Below are 14,198 nucleotides of genomic sequence, written 5' to 3' on the forward strand. Positions count from 1 at the left end.
AGACAAATGAGACTGAGAAAGAATTTTAGAAGAAAGTTTCAGATAAACTCTTCATATTGACTTCTTGCTGTGTTTTATGATTATTTAGTATTTGTTTATCAATCATTAATATTGATTCTAGTTTAGGTTGATTATCTGCTTTGTATTTTTCCATGTAACACTAAAAATATTAACTGTCTGTCGTCTTTGAATTCAATTGGTCCGTGAGAAATATTAAGTGTATTTATGTGTAAGTATTGAAATGACGTGTTTGAAATTGAAATGAATGAATTTTTCTTCAAGGGTAGGCTACTTTTGAATAGAATCCAGGTTTGTTAACCACAAAAATTATTTTAATTTAATCAGACATTTCTTTTTGAGCACAAAATCATTATTTTTGAAAGATCCTGAAGTAATTAAATTGGTGTCTTCTTTAAAATGGTGTCTTCTTCATCATGGTTATTTTTGGTGGTAAACTGTTGTTCGCCAACAGTAGATTCAGTGATTTCAGGTTTATGTCATGTTATGAATAGGCTACTAATAGTTTATTTTCATTATGTTTAAAGGGAAATAAAGGAACATAGACAAATGAGACTGAGAAAGAATTTTAGAAGAAAAGATAGCATAAACTCTTCATATTCGGCATGTTTTATTGTTTTTTTTTTAATTATTCTTAAGGTTTTATTATTTTTCACCTTTACTATGATAGAACAAGATTTTAGATGAAGCAGAGAGAGGGGAAGGATCGACAAAGGACCTCAAGCCAGGAATCAAACTCGGGTCACCGTGAGCATGTCTGTGCTATGTCAGCAGCACACAGTACCACTAGGCTATGCACCGACATTTCTGCATGTTTTTTAATTAATTATTATTTGAATATCAGTCAATAATATTGGTTATTGTTTAGGCTGATTATCAATGTTGAAAACATTCTGCTTCATATTTTCTGTGTAACGTTGTAAAAAATATTGACTTAAATGTACTTGTTAATATTTAATGGTTAAGTGAAAGAAGAGAAATATTAAGTGACGTATTGAGTTTGGTTTGTTAACCACAAAACATATTTTAATTGATTTAATTAAACATTTCTTTATAAGCATATAATAATTATTTTAAAGGATCTAAGTCTATGGTGAAGTTTTTAATCACAAAAGGCAATATATTGGAAAATTATTGACCTACAAAATAGATATTGTAAATTGAAATGGCATTTTAAAATATTACTGATTTTATTTGGCTATATTACTAATGGTCACTTTAATGCAGCCTTGGTAAGCAGAAGAGAATTCTATTAAAGTAGTAGATCCCTAGTATACTTGTATCCTATATGCTATAATTTACGAGTGAATTACCAAAGAAGAAAACCTTGTGGAATAAACAATTTACAACTAACTGTCTTAAATAAATTAAATATTCCGGTATATTATAGATCCAGTCCATGTTGGCGCACGTTTAAACAGCTGTGTAGTAAATGGATCTAGATCTAAATGCATAATTAAAGCAGAAGATAAATCATTGGCGGAGAAACAAAAGAATCACGCCTACAGTGATGGAACCTGTACCGTGATTGGCTCAAAGCTGCCCGAGACAAGTTGCTATTGAAGTTTCTCAGTGCGCAGAAAGCCCGGCAGGCGCAGGCTGTAATTGGAGGGTAAAATGGCGCTGAGTTCTCAAGGAACAAAGAAGAAAGTTTGCTATTATTATGACGGTAAGAATATAATTTTTGCCCCTGCAGTATTAAGATCTTATGTTCAGCAGAAATAAACGCAGTGCCTGCTTTGGATGAATCAATGCTTAAGTTCCTTTGAGTGCTGATTAATTGTTAGCCGGGTTTAGCCGCACGGTGCTAAAGCTAGTGTGTTAGCATAGCCTGCTAGCTCCTCTTCATCCTGTTGTTCTTCCTCACTGCTAACAGCATGGAGCTAACTCAAGCACAATTCACACTATTCTTTTTTGCAAGTGTGCAGAATTCTCGTACACTTTACCATGTGTAGTTTTATATCCCGCGTCTTGCATCGATACAATTAGCTTCATACTGTGGACCGAAAGACTTTAAATGAATTGAGCTCTTTGCTTTTATTGATGCACTCACTGCTAGCATCCGAGCGTGTGTGAATGATGCTCTAGTTTAAAAATGTGGACTGTCTTCTGCTTTTTGTCTTTCTGCTTCCAAATATTTCTTTGCTTAAAGTCGCATTTGAACATTATTTTGGATTGTGGTGAAGTGAAGAAGGTTGATCTTGTAGCTGGCTTTGTGTCTAGTTGAAGGCCTATTAGATAAAGTGATTGATCCATAAACCTAGCTAACGTTAATATTAATTATTTTCTTATTAGAATAGAATTATTATTTTCTTCAAAGGACATTTTTGTATTTAATTATTTTAAACACGTAACGGTGTATCTATAGTTTGAGTTAAGAATATGAGTCTAGATATATATTACTATATTTATATGTAACTTACTATAGATACATATCACTATATAAACATATCTATATATTTGTTTTATTATGTCAATCTATCCATCTGTCAATTTTTTTATTTATTATATTGTTATTTGTATTTGAATGCATGTTAGACTTTTTTTACTCTAGAGTCTAGACTTGTAAATGTAAAAAATGTATTCTATTACTTTTTTTAAAAATTTTTTATTTTATTTGTTTTCTTTTGTAATCTTTTTGCCGTGAAGATTACTTTGATTCCGACATGATATTAACAAGTGAATAAATAGGATCTGGAAATGTAGTAATAGGGGAAAAAACTATTTATTTTTGTTAATCTGTAGTATATTGTACAATTAAGGAAAGGATGGTTTAATATTTGCACATTTAGACTTTATACTTAATAATATGATTTCAGAAACGTATTGCTAATTCTAAATAGTAAAATCATATTAGCAGTCACTGACTTTCAAACTACTACGTTGCTTACAGTCAACTAAACATTGTTAATGTTTTTGATGTCATATTTACATGTGATCTCAAGCCGAATATTTAAAGTATCATGGTAAACAATATAGGGAGCATGCCATAAACTCTCACTGAATGAATGCAAATATGAAACCAACTTTACCTCATTTGTTTTACCATATGAATACAATAAATCTTTAGGGAGGGCATCTACATAAAGTCAAATAAACTAATTAAAACCATGCATAAGTACAAGAAAAGTTTCATATACTAAATGTAATATACAAAAGTGAAAGTTACAATTAAAACTGTCGTTGTTTTTATTTTTTTTTTAAACAAATTTAACCATATTCAGGTATGGTAATTGAATACAAAAATAAGAATAAAAAATTTAACTTTATTATAGTTCCCAACTGTACAATTTCTAATGTCTGAATGCTTATAAAACCCTCTTACAATCTCAGGCCTCAATAACACATGCACATGATAAAGTATAATACATTACAAATCCTGCGATTAGGCATGGGCCGGTATAAGATAATAAGATCACAGATTCACGGTTTTATGGTATTGTGATTACTGCTCTAAAGTTTGTTCTCTTTAAATGTCTTGGTTAAAAAACAAACTTTTCCCTTTTGAGCTCAATATATTTTTAATTTTAGAAACATTTAAAATATTTTGGGACAGTAAGCATGTTGGCTAAATTAATCATTGACTTCTGCTGGCTTCGTTTGTTTCAAAAACACAGCTTTCTTCACAATTTTAAAGGGCATCTTTGGATATTTTTGTTTGCCTGTAGATACTGTAGTCCAAAAAAAAAAAAAAAAGTCAATAAATTTTTTTTTTCATCTACCTTGGAAATGGTATTACAGAGAAATTCATTGTTTTAAAACCTTGACTTTTCCAAACCATGGTTTACCTTGAAAACGGGTATCGTCCCATGCCTACCTGCGATGTGACAGTTGTGAGTGATCTTATTCAATGTTGATGCTGTAAAGATGTATTGTGCATCCCTTTGGATAATGCTTAAAAGTTGTGATTGATTTTGCAGGGGATGTCGGGAATTACTACTATGGTCAGGGCCATCCCATGAAGCCCCACAGAATCCGCATGACCCACAACCTTCTGCTCAACTATGGGCTGTATAGGAAAATGGAGATTTATGTAAGGGAAATAAACAAATGCTTATAACTTAAGGGATTTGTTTCAGGGTTCTAGCTTAGTTGATTTTATTTTTTCACTTCTTTAGCGACCTCATAAAGCCAATGCGGAAGAAATGACCAAGTACCACAGTGACGACTACATCAAGTTCCTCCGCTCCATCCGCCCAGACAACATGTCCGAGTACAGCAAGCAGATGCAGAGATGTGAGTTGCTCTTTTTATTTTATTATTATTATTATTATTATTTTTTTTTTTTTGCTGTGGATGATCTGACGTGAGGTCTTAAATAGGGCTGTAATGATACATAAGTCAATGATTTTATATGTTTTTAGATTGTTTTATAGCCAAAAAGATGATGTTATTATTATTAGAATTTCTAAGATGTGGTGAATGAAATGTAGGCCTATGAGTAATTTGGTATTGACCTATGATGGTGGACTTATATTGACACCACTATTCATAATTCTGAAGCTGAATTAAAATATGCTTGCACTCTGTGACTGACTACATCTAAAAAGGGCATTTACTCTAACGTCACTCATTTGTCATTTTATTAGCGTCCGTCTCTTATTACTAATCAATCATGATATTAAACATTTATACAGGTTGTTTTACACGGCATACTGGCACTCTCAGTGTTCATTTGTTGTCATGTAATACACGTGAGTCCAGAAATGGATTGGATAGCTGGACATGCACTACAACTCTTTATAAATGAATCTTTTATTGTGAATCTCTTTTAGAGCTGCATGATATTGGAAAAATCACACATTGTGATAAACATTGGGATATGAAAACAGTTTCACAAGATAGTTTGAATTGTACTATTTGACAGTTTTGTGGGGAGTCTAACAGTATTCAGGTACAGAAGTTGAATAATTCTAATGCAAAAAATGCTTTTCTTTCTTTGTTTCGTTTACTTTCTAGTAGGGCTGTGATGGTCACCGTGACAACCACGTCATCTCGGTGGTTGTCCATTGCCACCGGCGGTAGTACGTGATGTCACGTACTTTAAAATACAAATTTGACTTACCACCGCGGTAGTAAAAAATTGTCATCGTCACAGCCCTACTTTCTAGTCCAAGTAGAGTCAAGTAAAAATGCTTTGTTTTCAACTTCAGAAGAAATGTCAAAATTAAAACTTTTATTCTGAAATCAAGTAAATTATCTGCCAGTAGGCTTAGTAAAATCTTGTTTTCGCTTTGAAATGTAGATATTTAGACTAGAAACAAGACAAAAATTAAGAATAACTTTTTTTTTTCATTGTATTAATTCCATATAAATACAGCAATTAAATATAATTCTGTTTCTTTTGTTCAACCATTATTCACGCTCAACATTGTGTATCTTGTGACATAACTATTGCGAATATCCACATTGCTGAAATGACATATTAAGCAGACCTAATATCTATTACTATGTGTCATATGTTACATCCGATAGATGTTAAATGAGTTTTACTGTTTCTGCAGTTAACGTAGGGGAGGATTGTCCTGTCTTTGACGGCTTATTTGAGTTCTGTCAGCTCTCAACAGGTGGATCTGTTGGTAAGTGATTTCTCCCTTTTGAATCCGCTTATAACTTGATGCAGTTAATTACGTTTGTCTGACCATATATTCTAATAATTCTCAGCTGGTGCGGTGAAACTCAACAAACAGCAGACAGACATTGCCATTAACTGGGCAGGAGGTCTACATCATGCTAAGAAATCAGAGGCATCTGGATTCTGCTATGTCAACGACATTGTACTGGCCATTCTGGAGCTGCTCAAGTATGCTCTTAAGTTTAAAAATATAAATACAGACAGCAATGCTTCTACTTGAATGTTACAGTAAAAGATTTTAGTGTTTTCACATGCTCTAACATCAAGTTATTTCAGTTTTACCATTGAAAATATGTAATTCTTTCACTTTTTAAAATATTTAAGATCCTAAGTTTTTAGTGTTTAGTACCTATTTTTATAATTATTGACACTTCTCAGCTTTTTTAATAGCATTTGTTTAAGATTATTTTTGCAGTGTTTGTGATGTAACAGCTAAAACTACTAATGATTTATCAAGCAGCAAAAAAACAATGTTAACATTTATCATAATCAAAAGTGCTATGTTTGTATCAAGTCAATATTAGAAGGATTTCTGAATAATTAAGATGTATATATAATTTTTTTTTTATGTATAAAATCAGTATGCATATGTCAAATGGATTAGTAATTTTTCTATTATTGCAGGGTTTTTTTTTATTTGTTTTTCTTTATGTAAAAGGTATTTTTTTCTCTATATCATTTACGTAAATAATAGTGATTTAAATGATTGAAAATGTTTTCTTTCCTTCCTTAACCACGCTGTGACATCTAACCGAAGGCCTTATAAATCTTTCTAGGTACCATCAAAGAGTGCTTTACATCGACATTGACATTCATCACGGTGATGGAGTTGAGGAAGCCTTTTACACAACAGACCGTGTCATGACTGTGTCTTTCCACAAGTATGGAGAGTATTTCCCGGGTACTGGAGACCTCAGAGTAAGTTCTGCAAGTTATGTGTGCATTTAGTTTGGTTATAGGAAAGGGTCCAAAACTCATTAATTAATAATATATTTTTTGCAGGATATTGGTGCAGGCAAGGGGAAGTATTACGCTGTAAATTACCCGCTCAGGGATGGTATTGATGATGAGTCCTATGAAGCCATATTCAAACCTGTAAGTCTGTAAACCGTACCAGATGTGACGATGTGTTTCTCTGAAATCAAGTCATGCAAATCTCCTTGTTTCTGATTGTCCTGTAGATCATGTCCAAAGTGATGGAGATGTACCAGCCCAGTGCTGTGGTGCTCCAGTGCGGCGCTGACTCTCTGTCCGGAGATCGATTGGGCTGCTTTAACCTTACCATTAAAGGTATAAAAGTTTAATAAAACTTCAGAAAAGATTTCTAAGTTGGCTAGGCTTCATGTCTAAAAGCTTTGTGGGTTCTTCAGGTCATGCCAAGTGTGTAGAGTACATGAAGAGCTTTAACCTGCCGCTGCTCATGCTGGGAGGTGGAGGCTACACCATTAGAAACGTGGCCCGCTGCTGGACTTTCGAGACAGCTGTAGCACTGGACAGCACCATTCCTAATGGTCAGGAAATACTCTGCCTTGGAAGATTTTCTCTTGTGTTTTTTTATTTTTCAAGGCAAACTTCACTTAACTTGTTGATTTTTGTTTCATCAGAGCTCCCGTACAATGATTACTTTGAGTATTTTGGACCTGACTTCAAGCTCCACATCAGCCCCTCCAACATGACCAATCAGAACACAAATGACTACCTGGAAAAGATCAAGTAAGTGGGGTAAAGGACTAGAGGTGCTCCGTTTATTTTCAATTACTTTGAGTGGTAAAAAAAAAGTGTAGTGACTGTTTTATGTCAGGGAGTTCTGTTTTTAACCCTCATCGATAAGCAAAAACTAGACAATTAATTGTTGCATTTTTTTTTTTTTTACTTTCCCAATAACATGCAACCTTAACCTTTTAACTGAATTGAGTCCGACAAAAAACTACTTTGAACATGTAAACTGTAACTATGAAACATTTCTAGGCACTATTTTGAGCTGGTTGGATCTTTCTCTTTGTTTAGTGTTTGCCTCATGTTTCCCCTCTACACAGGCAGCGTCTGTTTGAGAATCTGCGGATGTTGCCTCATGCTCCAGGCGTTCAGATGCAGGCCATCCCGGAGGATGCAGTTCAGGAAGACAGCGGAGATGAAGAGGACGACCCTGACAAACGCATCTCCAGTGAGCCACACTTCTATTACTGAGACTTCTGCAATTGAACTTCTTGACTGGTTTGAGAAAGCTGAGTTTTCTGAATGCAAATTGTTTGCCGTTCTTCTCCAGTTCGTGCTCACGATAAGCGGATAGCCTGTGATGAAGAGTTCTCAGACTCTGAGGATGAAGGCCAGGGTGGACGGAGAAACGCAGCCAATTACAAGAAGCCAAAACGAGTGAAGACTGAAGAAGAGAAGGATGGAGAAGAGAAGAAAGGTGAGCCAACAGGTACAAGCTGCTTATTTTCATTTATTAGCAAGTACAGCAGATAGATTTGAGATCTTTTGTTTGATTATACAGAAGTATTGTGTTTGAGTTTAGACAAGTGAGATTAACACTCTTCATGTTTAATACCAGATGTTAAAGAAGAGGAGAAAGCTTCAGAAGAGAAAATGGACACAAAGGGGTAGGTCATCACTCTCATTGTGGACTTGAGAATATGTGCTTTTCTGATATCAAGTGTCTCACTCGAAATTGGAGCCATTTTAGTTCCACGTGCCCATAACTTAATGTGACCTCAGAATCTAGATGGGCACATAATTATTATATCACATCTTCTGCATTGCCTTGCACATGAATGCTGGATCAGGCTAAAAGATGAACTTTTATATGCAGTGCTGCTTAATGTCAGTTCCAAAGCAGTGGGTCAATCAATAAATCTAAGGCAGGGTGGATGTTGCAAGCTTCTGTTTACAAAACATGGCATGACAACCATTTTATTTAATGTGCAACACACTGCAAGAGATGCAGACATGAGCTTTACGGTCAAGCATGTCCATTAAGTGTGTGTTTGCATAGAAATGCAATCGCTTATTGGAATGGAAAGACATGCATTTATTTATTGTTTTTGAAAATAGCGAGGACCAGAATTAAGAACCACTATCTTAAAGCAATAGTTAATGCAAAAAAATGACCCCCTAATTTGCCCTCAAGTTTTTGTCTATATAACTTTTATTTGTTGAAAGAAAAAAAAAAAGAAAAAAAAAAAGAGTTAACAAGTCTTTCAAATCAAATCAGTTTGTTTTTGTAACGGTAATATTTGACTTTTTTTTTAATGATCAACTGTAATCACAGAGGCCAAACACACATTGTGTGACGGATGTATATGATGAAGTTAGTAGACCCATATGTTGCTTTATAGGAGTATGGTATAACACTATAGAGTAACTACTTGTTTGTCATTGTTTTCTGTGGTGAGTGTGGCAAGTAGTTTCCGTGTCTATTCCCGGAGCTACTGCTATAAAAGTGTCATGTCACACCTCATCTACATAAGCAGTACGTTCAGCCACTGCTGGAACTCAGTGTTTGGAGTTCATAATTTTAAAGATTTGAAATAAAAAAAAAAAACATTTTGTTGCAAAAACTATCAATTCACATCAAAAGACATGCGTTAAACCCCCTGCTTCAAAATAAACCACAATTAAACATTGATCAGCATGGGAGAGCTAGCAAAAAATGTAAAACTACTCTGTGTTAAAATGTTAGAAAACTATCAAAAACAGTCCTATATTTACTTTCATTTTTGGGCAAAAAAATTGTAAAGCCACTTTTTAAGTTGAGTCTTGAAGAAGTTTGACATATTTGTAGACTTGTGTACGGAGTTCCCACACTGCCTAAATTTCAAACATATGAATTCAAGGTAGTTTTTAATTTTTAATTTTAATTCATATTGATCTAAGAGCTATCCACACAGAAGAAATGTGGAACCATTGTAATCTTAAGTGTGTTGATATTAGAGATGTACCGGTTTGGCCACTGAAAATGTTATGCCATTTAATTAACCCTCTAATTTTTGTGGCTTCAGTCAATGTTGGGGTTTGCCTTTAAATCTGGAAGACAACTTCAATGTCTATGTCAATGTATATCTTATCATTCAATATGTACAATAATTATCGAGATGACATTTTTTATTGAGACAACCCCCCCCCCCCCCCCCCCCCCACTCGCTCTTAAGTTCTCGCACAAAATCGCTTATCACTGCGTATCTACAATGTAACCTGTACATTGTACGTTTGTAATATTTATATTATTTGCTACTTAACCTCATGTGAAACTGAATCTGTCTCGTTTTGGAGTCTGTTACTGTCCACCAGAGGTCACATTTTGGTCTCGGATGCATTCTTTGAGAGCCTTTCTGAATGAATGAAATATAAGGTTTTCCATCAAGGCAACGCAGGGTGCTGAAATATAATTGGCTATACTGTCATTTGGCGGGTTCAACGACCAAAACAAAGACAGACATTCCGACATGGAAAACACATTTTCAAAGCAGAATATCTGACTTCAGCATTTTTTTCAGATAAACAAGAATGTTCACTTAATATGTTTGCAGATATTTAAGAAACACGCTATGGTACTTTATGCTCTAGAAGAATCAAGACTTACATACAGCACCTTTTAACAACAAATATAGGTCCTTTAAAATAGCTTGAACTTAGCTTGTGGTGTTATTTCTACAATTGTACTTTGAAAGAGTTTATTTTTCAGTCAGTTTTTAAAAACAGCAAAGAAATTCTTCATTTTAAAAGTCTTACATTTTAAATGGTATACGTGAGCTGACATAATGCACTTTATCAATACTTCACAAACCTGATTTGAATATTACCAGTATTGAATTCAATAATACAATTAAAAGTTCTTTGAAGATCAAAACAGTCAACAAAATATCATGTTAAGGACTTTCATTGTACTCTGTATGCTGGGGTTGTGAATCGCAAAGTTGTTCAATTTTTCAAATATTAGTTATTTTGAAAGATTGAATTTGGTGTCCATGAAAGGGTGGGAACCCTGTGCTTGTGTGTACATTTTGTTTTTAAGGGGTTAAAATGTCAGTGTTCATTACAGTAGTTTTATTGTTGCAAAGCTTGATTTTCTTAAATGCTTATTTTGGTTTATTCTCTTGTTACAGGCCAAAAGAAGAATTAAAAACAGTGTGAGGTGGGGGAGAAGGACTGCCAGTCCTCCTGGATGCATGTACTTAAGTCGTCAAACACCCTCATCTTCAAACATCAAACCCACATTTACACACACACACATACACATACATGCTAGATGTTAGCTCTAGTCCTGAGCTAAGGACTGTAAATTATTTTGTAAGACTCGTTTTACTATTTGTAATCTAATGAAGCGGTATAAAAGTTTTTACATTTACAAGTGTGAAATGACCAGATGTTTTTTTGTTTCGTGCTTTGGAACCATGTTTGTTTGCCTCCCTTATGTTACTATTTAGCGACGATAGCACCTCAGACACAGGACCACAAATAGCACATAACTTTACTGTCCCATCATGGGATGCTTTTTTTTCTCTTCCCCCTCCCCCTCAAATAATTTTAAATCATGGATGGAGATACTTATTGGCCGCTCTTACTTGGGTTTTCTCTGCGGATGCTGTTTGGTGTCCGGTGTCCTTTACCTCGTTTTTAAGCGCTAAATGTTTGGTTTTTATTCTGGTGTCTGTCTCTCGATACCTACATCTGTGCGGTGTGTAAGTACTCCGGTATGGTCGGGGCATGGCGAAGGCTTGCTGTATTGCTGTTAGATTCAAGATTTTTCTTTCTGTTGTGCTTTATTCTAGCATGTCAGTCGTGCAGCTGACCAGACATTTAGCCGTTTGGATTTTCCAGAGTTCAGTGGTTGTGAAATGTCCTTATTATAACAATGATTTTGGTAAATAAAGAGAAGTTCTCTGATGTTTGTGGACTTTTTTATTTTTATTTTTATTTTTTACTTTTACACAGACATTTCTTGTCTTCTGATAGAGGATTTACAATAATTTTAATGCAGTTTATTTAATCCTGTCTATTTTTTAAAATAAAATTATTAATCTTAATTTCTTTATACCTAGACTAAATTAATTTAGCAAATTAACATTTGTTTAAAGAAGAAAGTTTAGACTTAATTTTGTAACATTCTTGATACAATTACAAATATACATTGACTGGTCACTTTATAAGGCACTTTATTAGGTATACTGTCCCAACTGCTGCAATCCCATGGTAGAACTCAGTGTATGCAGACATAATCAAGACGGTCTGCAGCAGTTTAAACCGAGCATCAGAATGGGGAAGATGATTTAAAGTATCTTGGAACATGGCATGCTTGTTGGTGCTGGTCTTTATTTCAGAAACTGCTTATCTACTAGGATTTTCATGCACAACCATCTCTAGGGTTTACAGAGAATAGTCTGAAAGGGGAAATATCCAGTGAGTGGCACAAATGTGCTGTTGATGTCAGAGGAGAATGGCCAGACTGGTTTGAGCTGATAGGAAGACAACGGTAACTCAAATAACCACTTGTTACAATCGAAGTATACAATGAGCATCTCTGAACGTACAACACGTCTAACCTTGAGGCTGGTGGGGTAGAGCAGCAGAAGTCCACACCGGGTGCCACTCCAGTCAGCTCAAGAACAGGAAACTGAGGCTACAATTCACACAGACTCAGCAAAATTGGACAATAGAAGATTGGAAAAATGTTGCCTGGTCTGAGTCTCGATTTCTGCTGCGACATTCAGATTGTAGGTACAAAATCTATTTGCAGGATAACACGCCATGTCATTAAGCATCTTGATGTTAGACTGGTTTCTTGAACATGACAATGAGTTTAAGGTACTCAAATGGCCCCACAGTCAACAAAGCTCAATTCAATAGAGCACCTTTGGATGTGGTTGAACAGGAGATTCGCATCATGAATGTGCAGTCGACAAATCTGCAGCAACTGTGTGATGTTATCATGTCAATATGTAGCAAAATATCTGAAGAATATTTCCAGTACCTTGTTGAATCTATGCCATGAAGGATTACAGCAGTTCTGAAGGCAAAAGGGGTTCCAACCCTGTATTAGTAAGGTGTACCTAATAAAGTGAATGGTAAGTATATATTTTAATTGGGACAATTTCTACACTGTACAAAAAAATAACTTCACATATGTTATTAACCTACAGTGTAAATCTAGACATGCATGTGTGAATGTATAGGGGTGGTTTTGAATCTCTGGGATAAACATGTCAGTTTTCAAAAACGTTAATGTAAGCATTTTTAATCAAACCATAAAGTTATTTCTAAAAATAATGTGTGTATTTAGTGAGATTTTGTCTAAAAAAATGTTGAACTTAAATACTGCCACTGTAGACTAGCTTATTTTTGATTGTCTAAGCCAGGGGTGCCTAAACTTGGTCTTGGAGGGCCGGTGTCCTGCAAAGTTTAGTTCCAACTCCAATCAGACACACCTGGGCTAGCTAATCAAGCTCTTACTGGGCTTTCTAGAAACATCCGTTTAGGTGTGAGGCAAGTTGGAGCTAATCCGCAGGACACTGGCCCTCCAGGACCGAGTTTAGACACCCCTGGTCTAAGCTTTCTCAATCACACATTCAGCATCGATTATCATGAGTCTAACTTATTTTGAATCTCTATTTTCTTTCCTTTTAGTTTAATGTAAAATAAACATTTGTATGAAATATCGGTTTTGGGCATTATTTGTAATTTTAGAAATCTTCACCAGCAACACATAAATATATATTTTAATTTTAACACTGATATCAAAGTGTGTGTATCCTCGAGTCACATTAAAGGATAATTTATTAAAGCCTAAAAGGCATTAAATATAAAAATGAAATTGTATAACATGTAGACAATTTCGACTATGTTGTTTTACATTTGATTATAGACAATTTCATTATTTAAATACTGTTAGACTCTTCAGATAAAACATCAAGCAGCTTTTATATTTATTCTAAAGTATTTTTTTTTTTGCTTGTAAATTATATATATTTTTTCAATTGCACAGGATACAAAAAGATTAGATCATCCGTGTCTGTCTAATTGATTAAATCTTTCCAACTATTCAAATCTGGTAAAATTATATTGATATCACAATATATAATCGCATCATATATAGTGCAGCCCAGTTGAGATGTTCATTTTGTATCACTTTGAATTTTTGATTAACGTGATTTAGTTTCAATTCAACCTTTAATATACAGGTCAAATCACATCCAATCATCATGCATAATGTAAAAAAAAATTGTTAGACAATCTGAACTGTAGCTACTCGATTCTTTTCCAGGATAGATCTTAAAATCCCTTTCATTTAAAGGAGCAGTAGGTGATCTTCCACAATACTAACAGCTTAGTATAAATCTCTGAATCACAGTCCCTCCCCTGCCGTCCAGAGCCATGCCTCCTGAAACGAGAGCACACGCACCTTTAAGATGACAGCAGAACCCTCTCTCATGTGAGCGATTAGTGCTTGTCCGGCGGTGTGCAGAAATTACACCCATTACTACTGAAATGCTATTTCAGAGCGAATATACAGAGTAGCATGGTAAACAATATAAGGAGAGGGTCACAG

At 34.6% G+C, this 14,198-nt stretch overlaps 1 protein-coding gene across 2 annotated transcripts; it reads left to right on the forward strand.

Annotated features, from left to right (window-relative positions):
- The first annotated feature begins 1,579 nt into the window (after window positions 1-1,579).
- Window positions 1,580-11,539, forward strand: hdac1 (histone deacetylase 1). Of its 2 annotated transcripts, none has more exons than XM_005159592.6 (14): window positions 1,580-1,687; window positions 3,939-4,051; window positions 4,137-4,254; window positions 5,523-5,597; window positions 5,683-5,821; window positions 6,430-6,571; window positions 6,656-6,748; window positions 6,835-6,943; window positions 7,024-7,164; window positions 7,258-7,366; window positions 7,690-7,817; window positions 7,920-8,078; window positions 8,208-8,256; window positions 10,759-11,539. In XM_005159592.6, exons 1-14 carry the CDS (start codon window positions 1,636-1,638, stop codon window positions 10,784-10,786), a joined length of 1,455 nt encoding a protein of 484 aa, XP_005159649.1. In that variant the 5' UTR covers window positions 1,580-1,635; the 3' UTR covers window positions 10,787-11,539.
- Window positions 11,540-14,198: the final 2,659 nt, after the last annotated feature.

Source organism: Danio rerio, chromosome 19 (genome assembly GCF_049306965.1).
Source record: "Danio rerio strain Tuebingen ecotype United States chromosome 19, GRCz12tu, whole genome shotgun sequence".
Classification (NCBI taxonomy): Eukaryota; Metazoa; Chordata; class Actinopteri; order Cypriniformes; family Danionidae; genus Danio; species Danio rerio.

Coding starts and splice junctions, on each gene's coding strand:
- hdac1 (XM_005159592.6), top strand. CDS start 1,636: ATGGCGCTGAGTTCTCAAGGAACAAAGAAGAAAGTTTGCTATTATTAT. Junction 6,749..6,834: donor ATGAAGCCATATTCAAACCT/GTAAGTCTGTAA, acceptor ATTGTCCTGTAG/ATCATGTCCAAAGTGATGGA. Junction 8,079..8,207: donor GAAGAAAGGTGAGCCAACAG/GTACAAGCTGCT, acceptor GTTTAATACCAG/ATGTTAAAGAAGAGGAGAAA.